The 26,704-nt window shown below is 40.1% G+C and overlaps 1 protein-coding gene across 2 annotated transcripts in view; it reads left to right on the top strand.

Annotated features, from left to right (window-relative positions):
• Positions 1-11,997, top strand: part of mlxip (MLX interacting protein) — a 118,552-nt gene extending 106,555 nt beyond the window's left edge. For both annotated transcript variants that reach the window (XM_034170381.1, XM_034170380.1), the window contains exons 16-17: positions 2,885-3,014; positions 10,766-11,997. In XM_034170381.1, coding sequence (XP_034026272.1) covers positions 2,885-3,014; positions 10,766-10,881 — 246 coding nt within the window. In that variant the 3' untranslated portion in view covers positions 10,882-11,997. The remainder of the gene's footprint in view (positions 1-2,884; positions 3,015-10,765) is intronic.
• Positions 11,998-26,704: the final 14,707 nt, after the last annotated feature.

The raw sequence follows: 26,704 nt of genomic DNA, 5'->3' as shown, positions 1-26,704 counted from the left end.
GTCAATGTGCGTGACGTGTGCTTGCTCGCTGCAGCCCATTGCAACAGTGATAAATGTTTTTATCTGTGTGTATCTGCTTGCTGTCCTCATGTGGGCAGTTGTTTGTTCATGTCCGTCCAAACACGGTACATGTTCTCCAGCTGGGATGTCCAGAACCAGAGATCTCTACAGCCGCTTCTGTCAGCAGACACACCCTGTCAGTTTAGCGCACACACCAATGTGTCACTTTGTTTCTGTGTTATGTGAGCTGCCAGCTGCTGGCAGTGGCAGCAGCTGGCAGGCACCTCACTGTGCTGTGTGCTCTCTGATCTGTCTGTCCGGCCCCAATGTGTTCATGTCTGTGCAGCATATATAAGCGTTTTATGCAAGTGTGCCCCCCCTCCCCCCCCCCCGAGTTAATTTTACAAAACAATGCCTTTTATTGTCATACAAAATGTATGATGACATTGGAGAGAGTGTCTCCTTTGTCAGTGCAAATAGATAAAGTAAAAAAAAACAACAAAAGGTATTATTTCAATTTATTTAATTTTTTATAGTGCCAAATCACAACAAAGCTGCCTCAAGGCACTTCACATAAGCAAGGTCTAACCTTAACAATAGTTAAAAGTATAAAATCCTACAGGACAGTGCATTGAAAATCTCTGTGTACAAATATAAGAATTTATTTATTTCTATATGTATTAACATGCAATTTACACTTTTTCTGTAGCCAGGCAGCATTGCAATGGCCTTCATCTCAGATATTATTACCTTGCTACACTGGGTGGGAAATGTAAGTTCATTCATAATGACGTGAACCACAAACATTAAGCCGGTAGCATGTAACTGCCATTCAACATATACAGGGAATAGCTCTCCTTCATGTCTTTTCCACTGTCTTCTCTGCTTAAGACACTCTTAGGCTTCTTAATAGTCCTCCTCCCTGCTCTTAACAGTTTGGCACCAAGGAGCTTTGTGGACAACATTTATCGTACCAAGGCAGTATTCTAAGAAACTTCTAGGAATTCTACAATTTCGTACAATCACGTCACTAGGAGCTACAGTAGTGTTCAGAATAATAGTAGTGCTATGTGACTAAAAAGATTAATCCAGGTTTTGAGTATATTTCTTATTGTTACATGGGAAACAAGGTACCAGTAGATTCTCACAAATCCAACAAGACCAAGCATTCATGATATGCACACTCTTAAGGCTATGAAATTGGGCTATTAGTAAAAAAAAAAGTAGATAAAGAGGTGTTCACAATAATAGTAGCATCTGCTGTTGATGCTACAAACTCAAAACTACTATGTTCAAACTGCTTTTTTAGCAATACTGTGAATCACTAAACTAGTATTTAGTTGTATAACCACAGTTTTTCATGATTTCTTCACATCTGCGAGGCATTAATTTTGTTGGTTTGGAACCAAGATTTTGCTTGTTTACTAGTGTGCTTGGGGTCATTGTCTTGTTGAAACACCCATTTCAAGGGCATGTCCTCTTCAGCATAAGGCAACATGACCTCTTCAAGTATTTTTGACATATCCAAACTGATCCATGATACCTGGTATGCGATATATAGGCCCAACACCATAGTAGGAGAAACATGACCATATCATGATGCTTGCACCACCATGCTTCACTGTCTTCACTGTGAACTGTGGCTTGAGTTCAGAGTTTGGGGGTCGTCTCACAAACTGTCTGTGGCCCTTGGACCCAAAAAGAACACTTTTACTCTCATCAGTCCACAAAATATTCCTCCGTTTCTCTTTAGGCCAGTTTGATGTGTTCTTTGGCAAATTGTAACCTCTTCTGCACGTCTTTTATTTAACAGATGGACTTTGTGGGGGATTCTTGCAAATAAATTAGCTTCACACAGGCGTCTTCTAACTGTCACAGCACTCACAGGTAACTCCAGACTGTCTTTGATCATCCTGGAGCTGATCAATGGGTGAGCCATTGCCATTCTGGTTATTCTTGTATACATTTTTTGTCCATTTTAAAGCATTGGAGATCATTGTAGATGAACAGCCTATAACTTTTTGCACCTGCGTATAGGTTTTCCCCTCTGCAGTCAACTTTTTAGTCAAACTACGCTGTTCTTCTGAACAATGTCTTGAACGTCCCATTTTTCTCAGACTTTCAAAGAGAAAAGCATTTTCAAGTGCTGGCTTCATCCTTAAATAGGGGACACCTGATTCACACCTGTTTGTTCCACAAAATTGACGAACTCACTGACTGAATGCCACACTACTATTATTGTGAACACCCCCTTTTCTACTTTTTTTACTAATAGCCCAATTTCATAGCCTTAAGAGTGTGCATATCATGGAATGCTTGTTCTTGTTGGATTTGTGAGAATCTACTGAATCTACTGGTACCTTGTTTCCCATGTAACAATAAGAAATATACTGAAAACCTGGATTAATCTTTTAGTCACATAGCACTACTATTATTCTGAACACTACTGTATTTTTAGCTTTAGGGTGCTTCGTGGATATGGGTCCAGGATTTTTCAACATGGGTCCTATTTAAAGATGTTTTAAGCTTCCGCTTTTCATCTGATTGGAATCTGAATAGGCTACTTCATGATGCTACTGTACAAGCAAGAGGGGCCTTGGTGGACCACCAAGATGCTGTGGTTAGCAACAAGGATTCATAAATTGCATCCAAACAAAAGGTCTCCTTTGCATGTGCCTGCCTGAACAGGCCCAGACATGTCCCACCGTGCCAGCATATTCAGTAGTTTTAAGGATTTACTGGCTTAACTCTGTTTTGCTTTGCCAATCACAAGCAGTTTTATCAAATGTCAGTCTCCACAAAAAGCACAAAGAATTTAAATCCAAATGTTAAAACACATGAGGATTCTGTAGTAAAATGGAGCCTTAACCATCATTTACTCCAGTTCAGCATTATTATCAAGCCTCTGTTTGAGTCATTCAATGGAATGGTGTCAACTGTAAGCAATGAAGAGCTGTGTCAAACCACACTGCAGTGGTTGGTTCATCACTGTTCCCTTCCAGTCCTCAGACCCAGTAAGTGGAACACTGGCAGTACACAGAGATGGTTTTCGTCACCATACTTCCAGTAGTGAATCTTGCATGGGAGAAATCCTCCAGTTATGGTATGTGAAATTGTTTGAGGTTTTCTGCCTCCTCAGATTTGCAGATTCAGCTAATTTGTCAGAAGTTCTACAGACATGACTTCAAGAAAATTCATCAGAGTCTTTTCTACTGCACATTAAACCATATAAAAAGTGCATGGCCCATTTGGGTTTGGTTTGTGTTTTTTGTCAAATTCAAAAAAAAAAATCTTGGTTACAGTTATGTTTTTGTAATTGTCCGTTTTACCTTGTCCGCAATCTTACACTACCTTAAGCCCCTTTCACACTGGCTCAAAAGTAGAGATCCGTATTGTGGCGTTTTGTTTAATTTAGGTACGAGGTCTGTTAGAAAAGTAAAGGACCTTTTTATTTTTTGCAATAACCTTATGGATTTGAATCACGTGTGATTGCATCAGCCAAGCTTGAACCTTCGTGCGCATGCGTGAGTTTTTTCACGCCTGTCGGTTGCGTCATTCGCCTGTGAGCAGGCTTTGAGTGAGCACTGGTCCTCCCCCCTCGTCGGATTTTCATTGTGAGGAAAATGTCTGAACGGCTGGAGCAGCACTGCATCAAATTTTTCCAGAAACTGTGAGAGACAGCCAGGTGGAAACCATTACGAAAATTCAGATGGCTTTCGGTGAAGATCTTATGGGCTTCACAGAAATTAAGGAGCATTACTTAATTAGCTTAGCTCAGATAAGCCAACCACCAGTAGGCCTCAAAAAGAAAAAATAATATAGCACCTTCAACTGCACCACAGACTACAACAGTTAAATGTGGTCTATTAAACATTAGGTCTCTCTCTTCTAAGTCCCTGTTGGTAAATGATATAATAATTGATCAACATATTGATTTATTCTGCTTTACAGAAACCTGGTTACAGCAGGATGAATATGTTAGTTTAAATGAGTCAACACCCCCCGAGTCACACTAACTGTCAGAATGCTCGTAGCACGGGCCGGGGCGGAGGATTAGCAGCAATCTTCCATTCCAGCTTATTAATTAATCAAAAACCCAGACAGAGCTTTAATTCATTTGAAAGCTTGACTCTTAGTCTTGTCCATCCAAATTGGAAGTCCCAAAAACCAGTTTTATTTGTTATTATCTATCGTCCAGCTGGTCGTTACTGTGAGTTTCTCTGTGAATTTTCAGACCTTTTGTCTGACTTAGTGCTTAGCTCAGATAAGATAATTATAGTGGGCGATTTTAACATCCACACAGATGTTGAGAATGACAGCCTCAACACTGCATTTAATCTATTATTAGACTCTATTGGCTTTGCTCAAAATGTAAATGAGTCCACCCACCACTTTAATCATATCTTAGATCTTGTTCTGACTTATGGTATGGAAATAGAAGACTTAACAGTATTCCCTGAAAACTCCCTTCTGTCTGATCATTTCTTAATAACATTTACATTTACTCTGATGGACTACCCAGCAGTGGGGAATAAGTTTCATTACACTAGAAGTCTTTCAGAAAGCGCTGTAACTAGGTTTAAGGATATGATTCCTTCTTTATGTTCTCTAATGCCATATACCAACACAGTGCAGAGTAGCTCCCTAAACTCTGTAAGTGAGATAGAGTATCTCGTCAATAGTTTTACATCCTCATTGAAGACAACTTTGGATGCTGTAGCTCCTCTGAAAAAGAGAGCTTTAAATCAGAAGTGCCTGAAGAGTTTCAGTCAGGTTTTAGAATTCATCATAGTACAGAAACAGCATTAGTGAAGGTTACAAATGATCTTCTTATGGCCTCAGACAGTGGACTCATCTCTGTGCTTGTTCTGTTAGACCTCAGTGCTGCTTTTGATACTGTTGACCATAAAATTTTATTACAGAGATTAGAGCATGCCATAGGTATTAAAGGCACTGCGCTGCGGTGGTTTGAATCATATTTATCTAATAGATTACAATTTGTTCATGTAAATGGGGAATCTTCTTCACAGACTAAGGTTAATTATGGAGTTCCACAAGGTTCTGTGCTAGGACCAGTTTTATTCACTTTATACATGCTTCCCTTAGGCAGTATTATTAGACGGTATTGCTTAAATTTTCATTGTTACGCAGATGATACCCAGCTTTATCTATCCATGAAGCCAGAGGACACACACCAATTAGCTAAACTGCAGGATTGTCTTACAGACATAAAGACATGGATGACCTCTAATTTCCTGCTTTTAAACTCGGATAAAACTGAAGTTATTGTACTTGGCCCCACAAATCTTAGAAACATGGTGTCTAACCAGATCCTTACTCTGGATGGCATTACCCTGACCTCTAGTAATACTGTGAGAAATCTTGGAGTCATTTTTGATCAGGATATGTCATTCAAAGCGCATATTAAACAAATATGTAGGACTGTTTTTTTGCATTTACGCAATATCTCTAAACTTAGAAAGGTCTTGTCTCAGAGTGATGCTGAAAAACTAATTCATGCATTTATTTCCTCTAGGCTGGACTAATGTAATTCATTATTATCAGGTTGTCCTAAAAGTTCCCTGAAAAGCCTTCAGTTAATTCAAAATGCTGCAGCTAGAGTACTAACGGGGACTAGAAGGAGAGAGCATATCTCACCCATATTGGCCTCTCTTCATTGGCTTCCTGTTAATTCTAGAATAGAATTTAAAATTCTTCTTCTTACTTATAAGGTTTTGAATAATCAAGTCCCATCTTATCTTAGGGACCTCGTAGTACCATATCACCCCAATAGAGTGTTTCGCTCTCAGACTGCAGGCTTACTTGTAGTTCCTAGGGTTTGTAAGAGTAGAATGGGAGGCAGAGCCTTCAGCTTTCAGGCTCCTCTCCTGTGGAACCAGCTCCCAATTCGGATCAGGGAGACAGACACCTTCTCTACTTTTAAGATTAGGCTTAAAACTTTCCTTTTTGCTAAAGCTTATAGTTAGGGCTGGATCAGGTGACCCTGAACCATCCCTTAGTTATGCTGCTATAGACTTAGACTGCTGGGGGGTTCCCATGATGCACTGAGTGTTTCTTTCTCTTTTTGCTCTGTATGCACCACTCTGCATTTAATCATTAGTGATTGATCTCTGCTCCCCTCCACAGCATGTCTTTTTCCTGGTTCTCTCCCTCAGCCCCAACCAGTCCCAGCAGAAGACTGCCCCTCCCCAAGCCTGGTTCTGCTGGAGGTTTCTTCCTGTTAAAATTGAGTTTTTCCTTCCCACTGTAGCCAAGTGCTTGCTCACAGGGGGTCGTTTTGACCGTTGGGGTTTTGCGTAATTATTGTATGGCCTTGCCTTACAATATAAAGCGCCTTGGGGCAACTGTTTGTTGTGATTTGGCGCTATATAAATAAAATTGATTGATTGATTGATTACAACCGGATTAAAGACGGCCCACAGCGGCTGAGGTTGCGCCGCGCTTCGAGCGGCCATCGACAAGCTGCAATGACCGGATCATTTCCAAAGCGAAGGCTGTGTTGATCCGGGACGTCGTCTGGCCAGAGAAATGGCAGAAAAGGTGGACATACCACTTTTCCGGCACATTCCACTGTTAAAGGAGATTTTGTCATGAAAACAGGAGCGGAGGAATTCGCCGTGGAGCCGCTAATGGCGCGGAACGAAAGCACCTCCGTGTTAGTCTCACAGGACATGTTGTGACATGTTCAGCTGTTCGACAATTTCTCGGATACTCACTCGACTGAAAAGCTACCCAAAGCCGTCTGAATCTTCCGAATGGTGGAAGAGCCGGGCATGTCCGGTGAGACTTCGAACACGGAGGTGCTTTTTGTTCTGCGCCATTACGCATCTCCGTCCTGACGCGTGAATTCCGCCGCACGTCTTTCATTACAAAATCTCCTGTAACAGTGTAATGTGCCGAAAAAGTGCTATGGCCACCTCCCTTGCTATTTCTCTGGTAGTCACACGACGTCCCGGATCAACACAGCCTTCACTTTGGAAATGATCTGGTCGTTTCAGCCTGTCGATGGCTGCTCGGAGCGCGGCGCGCCCTCAGCCGCTGTGGGCCGTCTTTAATCCAGTTGTAATGCTCCTTAATCTCTGTGATGCCAATTGAATCTTCACCGAAAGCCATCTGAATGTTCCGAATGGTTTCCACCTGGCTGTCTCTCACAGTTTCTGAAAAAATTTTGATGCAGTAAAGCGGCAGTCGCTCAGCCATTTTCCTGACAATGAAAATCCGCCGAGGGGGGTGGACCACTCCTCCCACAAACCGTGCTCACAGGCAAATGACGCAACCGACAGGCGTGAAAAAACTCAGGCATGCGCACGAAGGTTCAAGCTTGGCTGATGCAATCACATGTGGTTTTTGCAAAAAAATAAAAAGGTCCATTACTTTTCTAACAGACCTCGTACACCTAAAACCTCCTCAGTCTTTTTCAGTGTTAGTTGTGGTCATAGATTTGCTTGCGTGTGTTTGCTTTTTAATGTGTGCGCACAGTCGCCTGTAGCCCTTGCCGCTATTTAAAACCAATTCAGCTCTTTTTCAGTTCACTCCTGTCGGCTGTGCAGAACACATCACTGCGCTTGGAAAACAGTGGACTGTATCATGAGGTTTTTACAGTTGCATACTGCCACGTATGTAGCCATAGCTCCTATTCTCTGCCTCTGTGGAAGTGCGCTCTGTTCTCTACTGCATGGTGTGGTGCGGGTGAGAAACAGAGTAATTTAACATTTTTGGCAAAATTAATCTCCACATTCCATCTATTTCGTCATATGAAACCACTAGATTAAAAACAAGTATTTTATGGCTTTATTTTGCCACGAAACACGCTTTTTCTCAAAACATGACCATGTGGAGAAAATAAACGAACCCTTTCCTTCTTTTGTGGCATATAACAACAGCCGGCATGCTTACTGTTGCATTGCTGCCATTTTTTGCATTAGTCCGTTATAGGAGGACTAAATCCTCTCTGAGTCTAGTGTCTTTCAAGTATTTAAAAAGCCAACACTTCCCTTCTTACTTAACCTTATGGCTAAAGTAGTTCCTACAGATACAGATTCTTTTAGGCTTTACAATTGATTTCCTTCAGTTTTTACTCAATAGATAAACCATTCAAAAATGACGAGACATCTTTTGCCTGCATGTTGAAATCGGCCTGCGTCAATTTTATTTTTAATTTTTATTTTGGTGAATTTCATAGACTACCGTACAGCTAGTGCACATGATGTATGCTTTTTTATTGACTGTGGGGTTTTGCTGGTGACTCACGAGTAGTTGGAGTGCAAACTCACATGGTGTGACTTAGGAATTTATTATGGGATAATAATTTGTAAGCATACATTTTACATGTAATTATTAATAAAGTTACTGTTTTATACCACAAATATTGTTGTTTTGATAGGTTTTAATCTGTTTAAATGATTTACACATACTTGCATGAAGTTCCAGTGTATTTCAGAGCTCATTGCAGGTTAAACAAAAAAAGACACTTGAAGAATAGTTTTGGCAAATTCAGTGATATCTGTCCAATGCTGTGGCATTTATAGTACGTACATATGCTACAGCATGAGGCAGGTATCACTGAAAGAAGGTCTACATAGACTAATGCTGTTATTACAGTCACGTTTCCTCATACCCCAACGTACAAATATATATATATATATATATATATATATATATATATATATATATATATATATATATATATATATATATAAAATGGAAATTCATGAACTTAGGTCTCTGTAGTGGCCCCGAAATGCCTCTAAAATGCTCAAAACCTGTGGACCCTACCAGGGGCACTGCCCCTGGACCCTTTTGGGCACCTGCAGTGGCCCGAAGGCCCCCATTGATTTTCTGAGTTTTTTTTTCTTTGCCCATTCTCATCCCTGATAGTGCAGTTATGTTACATCACCCAGTCAAAATCCATTTGAAAATTCATGGGTTGTGTACAGTTTGCTACTGATTACTTTCTGATGGCCCGGTCACACGGCATACGACAATTCCTGAACAAAGGGGAAAAAGTCACAAATCATCAAGAAAAGTTGGACGAATGAGCTTTTGACTTTTCCCATCACCAAATAGCCTGCGAATCAAGACCGTAAAATGAATAAAATAGGAATAGAACAAAACCGAAGCTAACATTGATCTCGACGCTTTAAACGAAGCGCACCTTGAGCCTCTGCTTAAGCAGTGTGTGTCTGAATCCTGCTCTACATTCCATGACTCGGCGCTGGGACAGAGCTCTGTAGCGCCTGAGTCTTGGAGAAGCTGCAAAGAGAAGCGCGTGATCCGACCCACTGTGGAGATCTGTGCACACGTCAGTGGATCCACCTGCTCTGGTTGCTCTCCAGAACAAAAATGGGATCATCTCCTTCATCATCACAATCCTCACTGTCTGGTTCAGACTCTGATGACACGCTGCGTGCGCTGTCTTGCTCCAATTTAAAAAAAAAAAAAAAAAAAAAAAAAAACTGAAGCACTTGCTCAACATTCATAAGACGCCTCATTTTTACAAAAAAATAAAATAAAACACCACCACACTAACCACACGCTAAATACTCCACCAAAATAATGCACACTCCAAACACAGGAAATATTTCTCAATTCTCTCAAATACCAAAACTCTATTCGCTGTCTGTACACCCGAAATGGGCATGTACTCAGCCTTTTTCGCGTGCTGTTGCATTCGTAGATTTGCTTGCAGCTATGTATGTTTGCTTTTAATGTATGCGTACTGTTGTGTGTAACCCTTGCGCACTCCTGCCTTCATTTTTTTTTTTTTTTTTTTTTTTTTTTTTTGCCGTTGTGAAAATGTGCTTCATTCTCAACACGGTAAAGCAAATGGCACTCAGGTTTCCAGCGAGACACACTGCTTCCTTGTCAGGGCTGGGAACATCAGACCGCAAAGTTTAGAGTCCTTCTGTGCCGCCCCCCCCCCCCCCCCCCCCCCAAAAAAAAGTTGAAAACATTGGCATTTAAAGTCACAAGCAAACTTGAAACTTGCCGTCTCTTGTTTCAGCATGGGGGGGAGGGGGGGAGGGAGATATAGCGCTGTCTTTCTCTGCTTTTTTTTTCCCGAAACCCTGGTGTTTCTGATCACCGATCAAAGCTGTTCACATGCGAATGTCCACTGCTGCTGAAACCTTTTTCACACTTGATGCTCAAAGTCGCACTTCTGTAAAGTGATACAGCAGCCTTTCAGTCCAGTCCCTCTCTCCTCAGGTGCACTCAATGCTGGAACAACACCATGATCATGGACAGCCGTGCACTGGCGGAGGAGGCCGACAAATTCTTCCTGGCCGGCCAGGCATGACAACAGCGGCAGAAGCCCCACACCACACACCAGCACTGCCGCGGAGCTGCATCTCTCCACCATAGCAGCACTCATAAACCGGCTTTTGCACTGTAAAACATTCAGCTGGTTGAACGAAGTCAAACTAAATGCTAACGTTACAAAAACTAAGCAAACGATTAAGAAACCGTCAAGAATGATAGCAAAACCAAATACGGACGAATTGAGGTTTTCGGCGGCATTCGTTCAAATTTTTCGACAGTTTAAAAATCCTGATGAAGCACCAGCTGCAGGAACGAAGCTGCATGAAGGTTGAACGATGCCAAGAAAAGTCCACATTTTGTGTTTCGTTTTGGCTTTGTTGCCCTTTGTTAAGTGCCATGTGACCGGGCCTTGACACTAATTAAGAGAATGGTTTGATTTTACAGTCAGGTCTTTGTTAATCAATTGCATGTCATTGTTTTTCAGTGGTGCTGAATACCCTTTGCCAGCTGAGCACAACTACATCGATTCTTAGTGATCCCTCCTTGCTGCCTGAAGAAGCCATCCGCGCCATCTCAAATAATTCCAATGGAGATGTGTAGCTTCACTGTCAGGGATGGAAAGTGTTCCGAAATCCGTCCTATCATAATGAACTAAAAGCAGTGACACATGATGTATCACTACTTGCACAAAAGCCACTGAGCAAGGTCACTCCTTACGTCTTCCTCATGGTCTTCCTCACATCAAAGAATTTACTGAAAATTCATTAATTAACTGTAGTGTAGCTGTGGCTAATGCTGCATTTGACAAGGTGGAATGCTGAATGCCAGACATACCACAAAAACCCAAAGAAAATGCCTGCTGAAGTCAAAATTCCAGCTCCAAAAGCTTGATGTTGGTTTTGAACCCTAAATTGAATGAGACATCATTTCACTGGGAAATTTCACAACATTAGCAGTAATAAAGTAAAATTTTGTTGTTGGTAAAAAATAAATTTGTCCCACGTGAAATATATCTACACAGTTATTAGGCAAATTAATAATGCCATCAAAATATGTTGGGCTGTTCTCAAGAAGTTCCTTAGATTATAATTATCATGTTATGATTAATGGTAGCTTAGCTAGTTAGCTAACTTGGCTAGCTAGTTAAGTAATCTACATTGCAAGTGTTTTAATGTTCATGCAGATTTTAAGATGCAGTTAAAGTTGACAGGTGTCAATATTTTAAAAAGTGATGACAAAAAGTCTTTAGTAATCCAGCTCAGGAAGCTGCAGATCTTGCACTTCCCAGTTCTGACTTCCTCAGTAAGGTGAGTACAGAATTACTGTGACTTTGTATGACCGCTCAGACAATTGTTTCTTGGAACAGTGTGCACACACAGCCCTGCCTTGAATGTTACTTTGATAATCGTACAATAATGGCTTTTACCAGTTTCTGTTTGCAATGACAGCAACCTTGCTGCTTTTTGTTGTTCTACATAATTAATTTGAGGTGATGATTTTCTCTTGTAATAACATGTAAACAAGAATAACATATACTGCAGACACATGAGGACTAAAAGAAAAATACTGAGTGATGGTTAACCTCATGTTTTAGGGCAATACCATGAAACTCAAGTCCATTACTGCTTTCAGTGGTCCTGCAGTGATATAGCCATCCCAGAGAAACATGGTTTGTCTGTTATTTCTTCACCCTGTTGAGAATACGTGTTTGGGACACCTAAGACCACTGAAAGTTATAACAGATGTAACGGTCTCATGGAATTGCCCCTTATCAGATGTATGAGTTTGGTTGTGGTGTGTGTTAGCATAGCTGAAGATGAATGTGAGTTTTAGCTAGTAGCATGATTTATGTTCCATGTGGCTTCTGAAATCCTGCAAGAACCTCATGTTGATTGCTTCTTTGTCATATTATTAGAAAAAAAATATGTACTGTTTTCTGTGTATCGTTTGCTCAGGTGAAAGTGTAGTGTTTTAGTTTCCTGGTGATTTTTTTTTTCCTTTCCTATTTTCAGTGTATTCAGTGATCCCACCCCTGCCACATTTCTCCATGTAATGTGGAGTTGCGTCAGGAAGGGCATCCGGCGTAAAACCTGTGCCAAATCAACATGCAGATCCACCTTGGATTTGCTGTGGCGACCCCGAGTGCAAACAAGGGAGCAGCCGAAGGGACTTACTTTTTATTTTCAGTGTATCTGGAAAGTATTCACAGCGCTTCACGTTATCCACAATTTGTTACAGCCTTATTCCAAAATGAATTAACCCCCCCTCCCCTCAAAATTCTACTCATTCTACTGTACGTAAGTATTCACACCCTTTACTCAATACTTCATTGATGCACCTTTGGCAGCATTTACAGCCTCAGGTCTTCTTGAATAGGATGCCACAAGCTTGGTGCACCTATTTTAGGTCAGTTTTTCCCCATTCCTCTTTGCAGCCCCTCTCAAGCTCCATCAGGTTGGATGGGGAGCATCGTTGCACAGTCATTTTCAGATCTCTCCAGAGATGTTCAGTTGGATTCAGGTCTGGGCTCTGGCTGGGCCACTCAAGGACATTCACAGAGTTGTCCTGAAGCCACTCCTTTTGATATCTTGGCTGTGTGCTTAGCCATTGTCCTGCTGAAAGATGAACCATCGCTGCAGTCTGAGGTCAAGAGCACTCTGGAGCAGATTTTCTTCGAGGATGTCTCTGTACATTTCTGCATTCATCTTGCCCTCAATCCTGACAAGTCTCCCAGTTCCTGCTGTTGAAAAACATCACAGCATGATGCTGCCACCGCCATGCTTCACTGTAGGGATGGTACCTGGTTTCCTCCAAATATGACGCCTGGCATTCACACCAAAGAGTTCAGTCTTTGTCTCATCAGACCAGAGAATTTTGTTTCTCATGGTCTGAGAGTCCTTCAGGTACCTTTTGGCAAACTCCAGACGGGCTACCATGTGCATTTTACCAAGGAGTGACTTCCATCTGGCCACTCTACCATACAGGGCTGATTGGTGGATTGCTAGAGAGGCAGTTGTCCTTCTGGAAGGTTCTCCTCTCTCCACAGAGGAATGCTGGAACTCCGACAAAGTGAACATCAGGTTTATGGTCACCTCCCTGACTATGTATGGCCCTTTCCCCGATCTCTCTTTTGGCGGGCGGCCAGCTCTAGGACTAGTCCTGGTGGATCTGAAATTCTACCGTTTACGGATGATGGAGGCCACTGTGTTCATTGGGACCTTCAAAGCAGCAGAAATGTTTCTGTGCTCCTTCCCCAAATTTGGTCTACAGACAGTTCCTTTGACTTCATGCTTGGTTTGTGCTCTTACATGCACTGTCAACTGTGGGACCTTGTATGTAGACAGTGTGTGCCTTTTCAAATCATGTCCAGTCAGCTAAATTTATCCCAGGAAGACACCAATAGGACAGTGCAACGGTATAGAAACATCTCAAGGATGATCAGTTGAAACAGGAAGCACTTGAGCTCAATTTTGAGCTTCATGGCAAAGGCTGTGAATACTTATGTACATGTGATTTCTTAGTTTTTTTTTGTTGTTGTTTTTAATTTGCAAAAATCTAAAAAAAAAAAAAAAAAAAACTTTTTTTCACATTGTTATAATGGGGTATTGTGTGTCAAATTTTGAGGAACAAAATGAATTTCATCCATCTTGTAATATAGTGTAACATAAGATGTGGAAAGAGTGAAGCGCTGTAAATACTTTCTGGTTGCAGTGTATGCCAAATACCTTGCTTGTTTATGCCCATTTCTGTCTAGCTAAACTGCAACAAGTGCACAAAGGCAGCCATCTTAGAAATGTTCTATACTTGTCTTTCCACTGGGTAACATGGAGCTCCATAACAGCGCTCACAGGGAGCAATACTGCAGTAACAATGCACACACTATATTAATACAAATATTCACATGTACAGTATTACAGGATCTTGTTTAACTACATATCTATAGCTTTCTCGTCAGATTTGTGTTGGTCAGTCAAGGCTGCACTGATAATATTTTGGATTCAGCTGTGAACAAAACTAGGCTCTTTTTTGGCATGAGGACATGCTGGCTGTAAAGGTTGAGATTATAGCACGTGGGTTTATTTGTCTTTTATCATTTTTGAATTTGCTTAAGCAATGCCCATGACAATACAGTCTGTCAACTTATTAAAAAGAAAACCAGTGAGCAGATTAATGTCAATGAAATTTATTTATCGGTCCAATCATTCATTCATTTTCTATACCTGCTTACCCAATCAAGGGTCACAGGGGGCTGGAGCCTATCACAGTAGTCATATGACATGGGGCTGGATACAACCTGGACAGGGCGCCAGTCTATCTCAGGGCCACATTCACATATGTGCGCACACCTACGGACAATTAGAGTCAACAATTCACCTAACTACAGGGGGGCATTTAATGGAGTGTGTGTGTGTGTGTGTATATATATATATATATATATATATATATATATATAGTACTAGATTGCCTTAATTGAGAGAGTGGCGTCAACTCAGAACATGGGGCCATTTTAGTTCCAACTGTGCTGAACTACTGAATGAACTGTATATGTTTTCTGCATTTAAAAAAAAAAATCATTTAACCATATACAGCACACATCCAGGTGCAAGTACTATCAAAATAAATATAAAAATATTTAAGCTATCAAATTTACATAAATTTACAATTCATGATGATTTATTTAATTAATTTAAAACCTGATTTTATGCTTCTGCAGCTCTGTAACTCCGTGTCATGCAGTGACGTGCTTGACAGTTTCAAAGTTCTCTGTAACTGGATTATGCTTTATTCTGGACTAATTTGTCCCTCAAGCTTTTCTTTCTACAATCATCACCTCCAATTCAAAGGTAAGATGAACAATTTCCTCTTTTTCCACTTGATGCTGTAAAGTTGTGGACTTTTCTGATCCATTTGTAATCAGCATGCGCACTGCAAAAACTATTAAAATATGAAAGCGTGAAAGTAAAGTAAAGTGTCCGAGCCTTTTCACACTCTTTTGTGTCTGATTTAACAGGTACATGTCCAAGCTCCGGGTCTGAGTCTAAACACGATGTGGAAAAAAAATTGTATTTTTAATCAGGCAAATGACTCTGGTCCCATTTTCCACAAATCAGCGAGTGTCAGAGCTGAACTTTAATTTGTACCTCTGTTACTGTGCACATCCAGACTGCTCGGGTTTTTTTTTTAATGAACATACATTGCGATTGGAGGGGACATTTTATCCAATGTGAGTGAAAATCAGTTATACAAAATCCGATATATAGGGTGTTTATTACATGGAAAACAATACAAAAACATTGGGACTGTTTTTGTCTGGTGTCTGCAAATATCCACTTTATACGATGACAGTTTAGGTGAGTTTTATTGTACATGGGACTGAACAATAAATTTACCTCTCAGAACTTTGACGATGTTGGCTTTCATCCTACATGGCTGACTTTATTTTCCCAAATGTTAATTCTGTTTGGATCTGAAAGGGACCTGTACATCTAGAAGTCCTTGTATTTGCATCCAAATGCACAGCAAGCCAGCATTTTCAGCAAATAAATAATAAAATAGCTGGATTTCCATGCACACAGATTAACAGCAAACGCTATTTTGGAACAAAGATGGCACCACGAGTCATGTGACCTGCCCCCCCCCCCAACTCATTATGTAACCACTCTCTCAATTAAGGCACTGTACACCTAACCTACATGTCTTTGGAAGTGGGAGGAACGCAGAGTACCCAGACCAAACCTATGCAAATACCTTGATCTTGCTATGAGCCAACACTTGCTAGCCACACTGCCACCGTGCTGCCCGCCACCCCGTCCATTTTTTTTGTTGTTGTTGTTGAGTGCTTTGTCAAATGTCATCAATTAAACATTTCGTGTCCAATCAATGAAATGTTTGATGACGTGTTTGACAAAGCACTCAACATCTTAAAAATAGATATTCTGCTTTATTTTGCATGTTTCCCAGATTAAATTAGGTGTTCCTACCCATGATGTCTGTGTACTGGTTTTTACAAAGATTAGAGTAGCTAATTTCCTGTTAGGTAACTAGTCTGATCATTCCCATTTTCCTGTACAGCTCTCAAATATAGGAACACTTAAATTTATTTTGGATGACAGGGATCAAGCAGCCATCTTCACTTAAGGGCATTGAATAAATATTTTGCACCTCATACAAAAAATGAGCAGGTAGCTGAGTGGATAAGGAGCTGGCCTGTCAATTTGTAGACCTGGGTTTGAATCTCGTCTGTGTTCTTGCAAGACTCTTGTCCACCGAGCTGTAAATGGGTACTGGCCTCAGCTGGGGAAATACAGTGGACTGGACTAGCAACATGGAAGCCAGAACTTCAGAGCCTCAAATGGCTGGTGTTTGAAGTTTTTGCAACGACATAAAATATCAAGCCGGTGATCCACTCATGTTGCTCAGCACCCGAAAGAACTGACAGATAACGAGGTAGACAAATTTATGAAGTATGTTCTCCCTGAGTCAGATGTGGAGGAAAGCAACGAAGATTCTGAGACTTTGGCAGAGGAGGACTATGACAGTCCTGGACACTCTCCACAAATTGTGAACTTCATAGATTACTTATGTTTTGTGGTAATGAGGTAGGACTATTTCATATTACTCTGTTCTCTCAGGAATTCACAATTTCACTACATGGAATGTGCTGAAAAAAATTGGGGGAGGCGTTTAATTGAGTATATATGGTACTGGGGGTTAGTAAGGTTAGACTTTACTTGTGTGAAGCGCCTTGAGGCAACTCTGTTGTGATTTGGTGCTATATAAATGAAAATAAATTGAAATTACTAGAGTCCCTTGATTGAGGAGAGTAATGTCAACTTAGAACATGGAGCCATTTTGGTTCCAACTGTGCTGAACTTTTCTGTTTTCAACATTTTTAAAATCATTTAACCACATACAGCAACGCGTCCGGGTACAGGTACTATCAAAATAAATATAAAAAATAGTTAAGCTATCAAATTTACATGAATTTACAATTTTTGATGATTAATTTAAAGCCTGATTTATGCTTCTGCAACTCTGTCATTTCGTGTCATGCAGTCACGTGTGTGACAGCTTTAAAGTTCTCCGTGGCTGGATTATGCTTTATTGTGGACTAATCTGACCCTCAACAAGCTTTTCTTTTGCCAGTCATCACCTCCAATTCAAAGGTAGCTGTACAATTTCCTCTCTTTCAGACTCTGTGTTGTAAAGTTGCGGACTTTTCTGCCAAATATATGTGATTCCGAAATGTAATTGGCGTGCGCACTGCAAAAACTATTAAAATATGATGGCAGATGGAGTGATACCAAAAAAGTGTCAAATCACTGCCTTTTGTGTTTGATATAACTGATGCACGTCAGGCTGCGGGTCCGAGTCTGAGCATGGAGTGAAAAAAATAAACGGCTGGTCTTTAAATCAGGGAAATGACTCCGGTCTCACTTACCTCAAATTGGAGAGTGTCAGAGCTGAACTTTAATTTGTACCTTACTTTACACATCCAGACTGCTTGGAGTTTTTAATGGAAATACATTGTGACCAGACGGGACATTTTATCTGATGTGATTGAAAAATCTGTGATACAAAATCCGTTATATATGCGGTGTTTATTCATGGAAAACCACACAAAAACATTGGGATTTTTTGTCCGGTGACTGTGAATATCTGGTTTATATGATATGACGGTTTAGGTGAGTTTTACTGTACATGGGACTGAACAATACCTTTCAAACCTTTGATGATGATGTTGGCTTCCATCCCACACACCTGGCTTTATTTACCCAAAAATTTTCTTCTGAAGTCCTTGCTGTGTCTATTTGTGCATCCAAATGCACAGCAACCCAGTGAAGAAATAAAACAACTGGATTTACATGAAGACATTAAAAGTAAATACTTTTTTGGAACCAAGATGGCACCACAAGTCACATGACCATCCCGTGTGTGTGTGCCCGACTAGTCATGTCATTACTCTGAATAAAGGGACTCTGGATGGTACTTTTTCATTTTTAATAAATTTGCAAATATATAGATAAACTTCATGTCATTATGAGGTGTTTTGAGTAGAATTTTGAGGGAAAAATGATTTACTTCATTTTAAAATAAGGCTGTAATATAACAAAATGTGAAGCGCTGTGAATACTTTCTGGATGCACCGTCAAACCGTCCCAGCACGGTGCTTACAGTCAGTCCACAGTCATGCAAATGTAATGGGTTTATAATGAGTAAAAGTTCAAGGTCATTGACCAAAACCAATTTACACTTGCTCAGATCAAGTGTGAATACTGAGAATTTACTTTTGGTTGCTGACGATTTTTGTTTCTGTCATGCTGAGTGACTCAGTTACAGTTTGGTACAGTATACATTTTAGCGAGCAAGGACATGAATTTTTTTGTAGTTCAACATTCATTTGGATCTCTCCCCTCAATAATTTTTCATTCAACATTTTTTTCTTTTTTTTTAAATTATTGGATCACAAAGTATATGTTTTCAGATCTGCTCACTGTCCTCAAATTTTGCATTTATCTCCTTTGTTTTAAGAAATATATTTTCTTACACACAGTATTTTTCCTTGACCAGACTTTGTGAATCACAAGAAAAGTGGCAAATGACTAGTTTGACAATTTTATTTATAATAAATATTTCATTATTGAATAGCAGTAAGAAAAATATTTTTACTTTCTTGACAAAGTGCACTGGATTACAATCCACGATTAATATCTTTAAAAGAGTGTAACATCAATAAACACAGGATTCTGTCTGAGCCAAACACGTGTTTGTGCTGAGCCTGTGCTCCAAAAGTTTCAGCAGACATTTGACAAACACATAATTGTGCATGTCATTCTCAAAGCTGAGGCTGCAGCTGTGACAGGCCGCTTGACTGCCCATCCGTGTGTCCATGCCCTTGATGCGCTGGCTGATTATCAGCAGCTCTTCCGACAGCTGTGGGGTCTTGCTAGACATTGTCTTAAGGAAACAGCAGGATGAGAAGAGGCAGCTGCTGGTGGTACAGAGCTGCTGCAGCTCTGTGCTGTTGAGGGAGGTGCAGGTTATGCTAGGAATCAGTCCGACCTCAACCTGCAGGAGTAAAGACCAGGACAGGATGAGGAGCCAGTGGAGAGAGTAACTCGTACAGTGCAACACCTGTACAATCCTGCAGTGAATATTGCATTCTATTTTGAACACACAGAGGCTAGACTTGAGTTTGTTAAATGGCCTATAATCTGACATGTGGATGGAGGGGTGTGTGTGTGTGTTTTCATTTGTAATTCACTTAAACATCCTGAAATCTAAAACACTGATTTTACCTTTTCAAGTAGCCTCAACGTGTCTATACACCGTGGAATGTTTTAGAAACTACTGAACACATGCTGAAGTTGGTGATAAAAATCCATATGAGTACTTTTAGTTGAAAATATAATTGATTTAATCACCTTAAGGTTAGAATATTTCTCCAGAGCACGCTGTATATCCATCTTCACCAGTTCAATGGTTTTGGTGATAGCGATGTGATATGGTTCACAGGCTGTTTGTGCGATGAGGAAGAGGAGAACTGTACAACACACAAATTAGAATCAGTCAGGCCTCCACAGCTTCAGTTTGTGTGTGTCTGTGTCTCTTACCAGTTCGTAGGTCCATAACAGCCAGAGGGTTCAGTCCACAGCAAGCTTTCTGATGTGAAATTTTCTGCGATCCATTTTTGGAGGATCATTTTTATTGAGACCTCTCTGATAATTATCACAATCTCAACATTTCCTCTGGGGGTTGAGTATTGCGTAAGTGGTAGAAGTTGAGGAATCGGTTTTTTTTCCAGGGGGTTCCCTCTAAATCATACTGACGGTCACCAAGAATCAAAATAAACTGATTAAAACTTTTCTTGTAGGTGGTGTATAACCATTTTATCTCTTGACTCTTTTTGTGAAATAGAAGAGGTGGTGGCTCTTGTATCACGAAGGTATAAGGTGGAGGGTGTAATGTGAGTAATATTGTAATGAGCACATTGGGTCATGATAAAAAAAAACTGTTGATTTAAATATAAACCAGGTAATCTATGGATCATCATCCGTTCTATCACAAGTTGCTGCTTAATGACGCCATAATTAATCTCTGAAACAAATTTTCTATTACTGAAACACTGAGGGACCTTGTCATCGGTATCAAAAGTCAAAACGAGAACTTACAGTAAAGTTTTATTAAATAGAAGTTAGGGTTTGCTGAGGGGTTTTTTTTTTTATCTTTGCTTCTGAAATGTAACTAATGGGTGAAGTTTGTTGTTGTAATGTTTCAGTTTCTGGCTCTTCTGTTGTCTGAAGAAAATTGTATCTTGTAAAGCCCTGGTCCCACCGAATTAGAAAATAAAATTTGTAGACATGTAGTGCGCAGGGCAGTGTTACCACAGTTACTTTAAAAAGTTACTTTATTAGTTACTTTTTTTAGATACTGCTGACAACTTGCAACTAAGTTGTAATTAATTGTAATTAATAAGGTAACTACTAATCTAACTTGTTTACTCTTAAGGTTTATTGAGTATTCAGCAAAGTAACTAATAGTAAATTTATCAGTCTTAAAAATAACCAAGTTAGATTACTAGTTACTTTATTATTTACATTAACAGCTGCCGACAAGTTGTCTGCAGCTGTTAATGAAGTAACTGTAAACTGTAACTGTATAAAGTAACTAATATGAATGAATGAGTGATTTATTTATTCAGCACACAAAACTCCATATCAAAAAAGAAAAGATTTTACAGTAGCACATGTGGCTGAAAGGGTGTAGGCAGAAGCAAAAGCTGATAATATACACCCACTCCTTTTACCATATATATATATATATACACACACACACACACATAACAACAAATACAAAAGTAACAAAACACAGATTAATCAATGAATGGAGTCAAGACACATTGAGTTGTTCTCAATGTGTCTTGTATAATGGCACTACCTCTGACCTTGCTGACATGAGATTTGAGGTTCCACAGGGATCTGTTTTAGGCCCCTTGCTTTTCTCCCTGTATGTGGCACCCCTTGGGCGTATACTGCGGAGTTTTGGGATTGCCTTTCATTGTTATGCTGATGATACTCAGTTGTACATGCCGATAACTGCGGGAAATCTCACTCCCACAAAATCCCTGGAGGACTTTCTTCTATCAGTGAGAAGTTGGATGTCTAGTAACTTCCTACTTTTAAACTTTGATAAGACTGAAATGATGGTTCTTGGTCCAGCGAGACATCGGCATCAGTTTGACCAGCTGGTGCTTAGCCTGGGTTTGTGTGTCATACATCATACGGACAAAAAGAGGAACCTTGGGGTAATTTTTGATCCCACGTTGTCTTTTGACCTCCACATCAGGGATGTTACTAGGACTGCTTTTTTCCATCTAAGACATATAGCGAGGATCCGCCCCATCCTGTCCATGGCTGATGCTGAGACCCTGATTCATGCTTTTGTTTCTTCTAGACTAGATTATTGTAATGTTCTATTTTCAGGGTTACCACAGTCCAGCATTAGGGGTCTTCAGCTAGTTCAGAACGCTGCCGCCAGACTTCTGACACGTAGCAGAAGGTCTGAACATATCACACCTATTTTGGCATCTTTGCGGTCGCAGGATGCGGGACTTCTCTGTGGTCCCAGGGTGAAGAAGAAGTCAGCAAGTCAAAGATCGTGCACCCACCCTGTGGAACAGTCTTCCTGCGACCATGAGGCAGTCTGAGTCCGTGGACATTTTTAAGTCAAGACTCAAAACCTATTTTTATTCTTTCTTATGGATAGTTTTTATTTTTATTGTTTTATTCTTTTACTTCTGTTTTTATTTATGTATTTGAATTTTTTTTATTATTATTATTTATTCAATTTTATGTTGTTTATTTCATGTACGGCGCCTTGAGACGGCCTTTGCTGTGATTTGGCGCATTATAAGCTAATTAAATTAAATGGAATTTTCTCATCACAACTAAATAAATAATAATGCACAATCTAAAGGAAATAATACCAAATCAATAAGCTTAATTGCCCATACTGTAATGAGAGATTATATTAGTTTTCTAAAGTCTTTTAAAGCTGACTAGAGTAGGGTGTAATTTAATATGTTTAGGACAGGTGTTCCAAATGTTTACACCTTTTACAGAAACACAGTGACTTTTTACAGTAGTTTGAGTATTTAATTATCAATAATACTCCTCTCAAATTATAACTGGAGTCCTTCATTTTAAACAGATTTTTGGACATGTTGCGGTAGAACTTTGTTTTTTGCTTTATACATGGTTTGTATTGTAATATAATCAACTAAATCCTTCAATTTCAGAATATTCAAACAAATTAATAGTGAGCTTGTCACTCATGGCAAGGTTTAATACTAATAATTCTTATGGCTTTCTTTTGCAATATAAATATTGAATTAGTGTTTTATGTGTTTCCCAAACCTCAATACAATATGTCATATATGGAGCTATTAATGAATAATATAAAGTTATTAGCGAATATTGAGGGAGGAAATCGTGGGCTTTATACAGGATTGCAATGGCTTTTGACATTTGGGATTTAACAATTTATGTGTGTTTTCCATCTTACTTTATCATCAGTGATAACTCCAAGAAATTTTGTTTGTTACAATTTCAATTTCAGCATCCTGTAATAATAAATTTCTACTTAATTTCCTGGGCTTATTTCCAAATATAATACACTTTCTTTTACCAAGATGAAGTGATAATTTACAACCCCAATTCCAATGAAGTTGGGACGTTGTGTAAAATGTAAATAAAAACAGAATACAATGATTTGCAAATCCTCTTCAACCTATATTCAACTGAATACACCACAAAGACAAGATATTTAATGTTCAAACTGATAAACTTTGTTTTTGTGCAAATATTTTCTCATTTTGAAATGGATGCCTGCAACACATTTCAAAAAAGCTGGGACAGTGGTATGTTTACCACTGTATTACATCACCTTTCCTTCTAACAACACTCAATAAGCGTTTGGGAACTGAGAACACTAATTGTCAAAGCTTTGTAGGTGGAATTCTTTCCCATTCTTGCTTGATGTACGACTTCAGTTGTTCAACAGTCTGGGGTCTCCGTTGTCATATTTTGCACTTCATAATGTGCCACACATTTTCAATGGGCAACAGGTCTGGACTGCAGGCAGGCCAGTCTAGTACCCGAACTCTTTTGCTACAAAGCCACGTTGTTGTCACATGTGCAGAATGTGGCTTGGCATTGTCTTGCTGAAATAAGTAGGGACGTCCCTGAAAAAGACATTGCTTGAATGGCAGCATGTGTTGCTCCAAAACCTGGATGTATCTTTCAGCATTGATGGTGCCATCACAGATGTGTAAGTTGCCCATGCCATGGGCACTAACACACCCCCACACCATTACAGATGCTGGCTTTTGAACTTTGCATTGGTAACAATCTGGTCGTTTTCCTCTTTTGTCTGGATGATACAACGTCCATCATTTCCAAAAACAATTTGAAATGTGGACTCATCAGACCACAGCACACTTTTCCACTTTACGTCTGTCCATTTCAGATGAGCTCGGGCCCAGAGAAGGTGGCAGCGTTTCTGGATGTTGTTGATGTAGCCTTGCATGGTAGAGCTTTAACTTGCACTTGTAGATGTAGCGATGAACTGTGTTAACTGACAATGGTTTTCTGAAGTGTTCCTGAGCCCACACGGTAAGATCCTTTACACAATGATGTCTGTTTTTAATGCAGTGCCACCTGAGGGATCGAAGGTCACGGGCATTCAATGTTGGTTTTCAGCTTTTGGTGAATCTTCTGATTATATTGTGGACTGTAGATGATGTAATCCCTAAATTCCTTACAATTGAACGTTGAGAAACATTGTTCTTAAGCTGTTGAACTATTTTTTTCATGCAGTTGTTCACAAAGTGGTGATCCTCAGCCCATCTTGTGAACGGCTGAGCCTTTTGGGGATGCTCCTTTTATACCCAATCATGACACTCACCTGTTTCCAATTAGGTGTTCTTTGAGCATTCATCAACTTTTCCAGTCTTTTGTTGCCCCGGCCCAGCTTTTTTGAAACGTGTTGCAGCCATCCATTTCAAAATGAGCAAATATTTCCACAAAAACAAAAAATTCTATCAGTTTGAACATTAAATATCTTGTCTTTGTGGTGTATTCAATTGAATATAGTTTAAAGAGGATTTGCAAATCATTATACGAGGGCTGTCAATAAAGTAACGGTCCTTTTTATTTTTTTCAAAAACTATATGGATTTCATTCATATGTTTTTAGGTCAGACATGCTTGAACCCTCGTGCGCATGCGTGAGTTTTTCCACGCCTGTCGGTGACGTCATTCGCCTGTGAGCACTCCTTGTGGGAGGAGTCGTCCAGCCCCTCGTCGGAATTCCTTGTCTGAGAAGTTGCTGAGAGACTGGCGCGTTGTTTGATCAAAATTTTTTCTAAACCTGTGAGACACATCGAAGTGGACACGGTTCGAAAAATTAAGCTGGTTTTCAGTGAAAATTTTAACGGCTGATGAGAGATTTTGAGGTGATTCTGTCGCTTTAAGGACTTCCCACGGTGCGAGACGTCGCTCAGCGCTCTCAGGCGCCGTCGTCAGCCTGTTCAAGCTGAAAACCTCCACATTTCAGGCTCTATTGATCCAGGACGTCGTGAGAGAACAGAGAAGTTTCAGAAGAAGTCGGTTTCAGCATTTTATCCGGATATTCCACTGTTAAAGGAGATTTTTTTAATGAAAGACGTGCGGACGGATCCGCGCGTCGGGATGCAGCCGATGCGGTGCGGCGGCACAGGAAAAACACCTCCGTGTTGATAACCATTTGTAAAATCCAGGCGGCTTTTGATGGCTTTCAGTGGAGTGAGTATATGAGAAATTGTTTAACAGGCAGGACATGTTCCAACTTGTCCTTAAGGCTTTCAACAGAGGTGTTTTTCCTGTGGCGGAGCGTCGCGGCGGCTGCGTCCCGACGCGCGGACCCGTCCGCATATTATAAATCATATTTATCTAATAGATTACAATTTGTTGATGTGGGGAGTCTTCTTCACAGACTAAGGTTAATTATGGAGTTCCACAAGGTTCTGTGCTAGGACCAATTTTATTCACTTTATACATGCTTCCCTTAGGCAGTATTATTAGAAAGCATTGCTTAAATTTTCATTGTCACGCAGATGATACCCAGCTTTATCTATCCATGAAGCCAGAGGACGCACACCAATTAGTTAAACTGCACGATTGTCTTACAGACATAAAGACATGGATGACCTCTAATTTCCTGATTTCAAATTCAGATAAAACTGAAGTTATTGTACTTGGCCCCACAAATCTTAGAAACATGGTGTGTAACCAGATCCTTACTCTGGATGGCATTACCCTGACCTCCAGTAATACTGTGAGAAATCTTGGAGTCATTTTTGATCAGATATGTCCTTCAATGCGCATATTAAGCAAATATGTAGGACTGCTTTTTTGCATTTGCACAATATCTCTAAAATTAGAAAGGTCTTGTCTCAGAGTGATGCTGAAAAACTAATTCATGTATTTATTTCTTCTAGGCTGGACTATTGTAATTTATTATTATCAGGTTGTCCTAAAAGTTCCCTGAAAAGCCTTCAGTTAATTCAAAATGCTGCATCTAGAGTACTGACGAGGACTAGAAGGAGAGAGCATATTTCACCCATATTGGTCTCTCTTCATTGGCTTCCTGTTAATTCTAGAATAAAATTTAAAATTCTTCTTCTTACTTATAAGGTTTGAATAATCAGGTCCCATCTTATCTTAGGGACCTCATAGTACCATATCACCCCAATAGAGCGTTTCGCTCTCAGACTGCAGGCTTACTTGTAGTTCCTAGGGTTTTTAAAAGTAGAATGGGAGGCAGAGCCTTCAGCTTTCAGGCTCCTCTCCTGTGGAACCAGCTCCCAATTTGGATCAGGGAGACAGACACCCTCTCTACTTTTAAGATTAGGCTTAAAACTTTCCTTTTTGCTAAAGCTTATAGTTAGGGCTGGATCAGGTGACCCTGAACCATCCCTTAGTTATGCTGCTATAGACTTAGACTGCTGGGGGGTTCCCATGATGCACTGAGTGTTTCTTTCTCTTTTTGCTCTGTATGCACCACTCTGCATTTAATCATTAGTGATTGATCTCTGCTCTCTTCCACAGGATGTCTTTTCCCTGATTTTCTCCCCTCAGCCCCAACCAGTCCCAGCAGAAGACTGCCCCTCCCTGAGCCTGGTTCTGCTGGAGGTTTCTTCCTGTTAAAAGGGAGTTTTTCCTTCCCACTGTCACCAAGTGCTTGCTCACAGGGGGTTGTTTTGACCGTTGGAGTTTTTCTGTAATTATTGTATGGCTTTTGCCTTACAATATAAAGAGCCTTGGGGCAACTGTTTGTTGTGATTTGGCGCTATATAAATAAAATTGATTTGATTTGATTTGATT

Source organism: Thalassophryne amazonica, chromosome 5, assembly GCF_902500255.1.
Source record: "Thalassophryne amazonica chromosome 5, fThaAma1.1, whole genome shotgun sequence".
Lineage (NCBI taxonomy): Eukaryota > Metazoa > Chordata > Actinopteri > Batrachoidiformes > Batrachoididae > Thalassophryne > Thalassophryne amazonica.
Note: the sequence above shows the minus strand (reverse complement) of the source record. Positions and strands in the feature narration are given on the sequence as shown.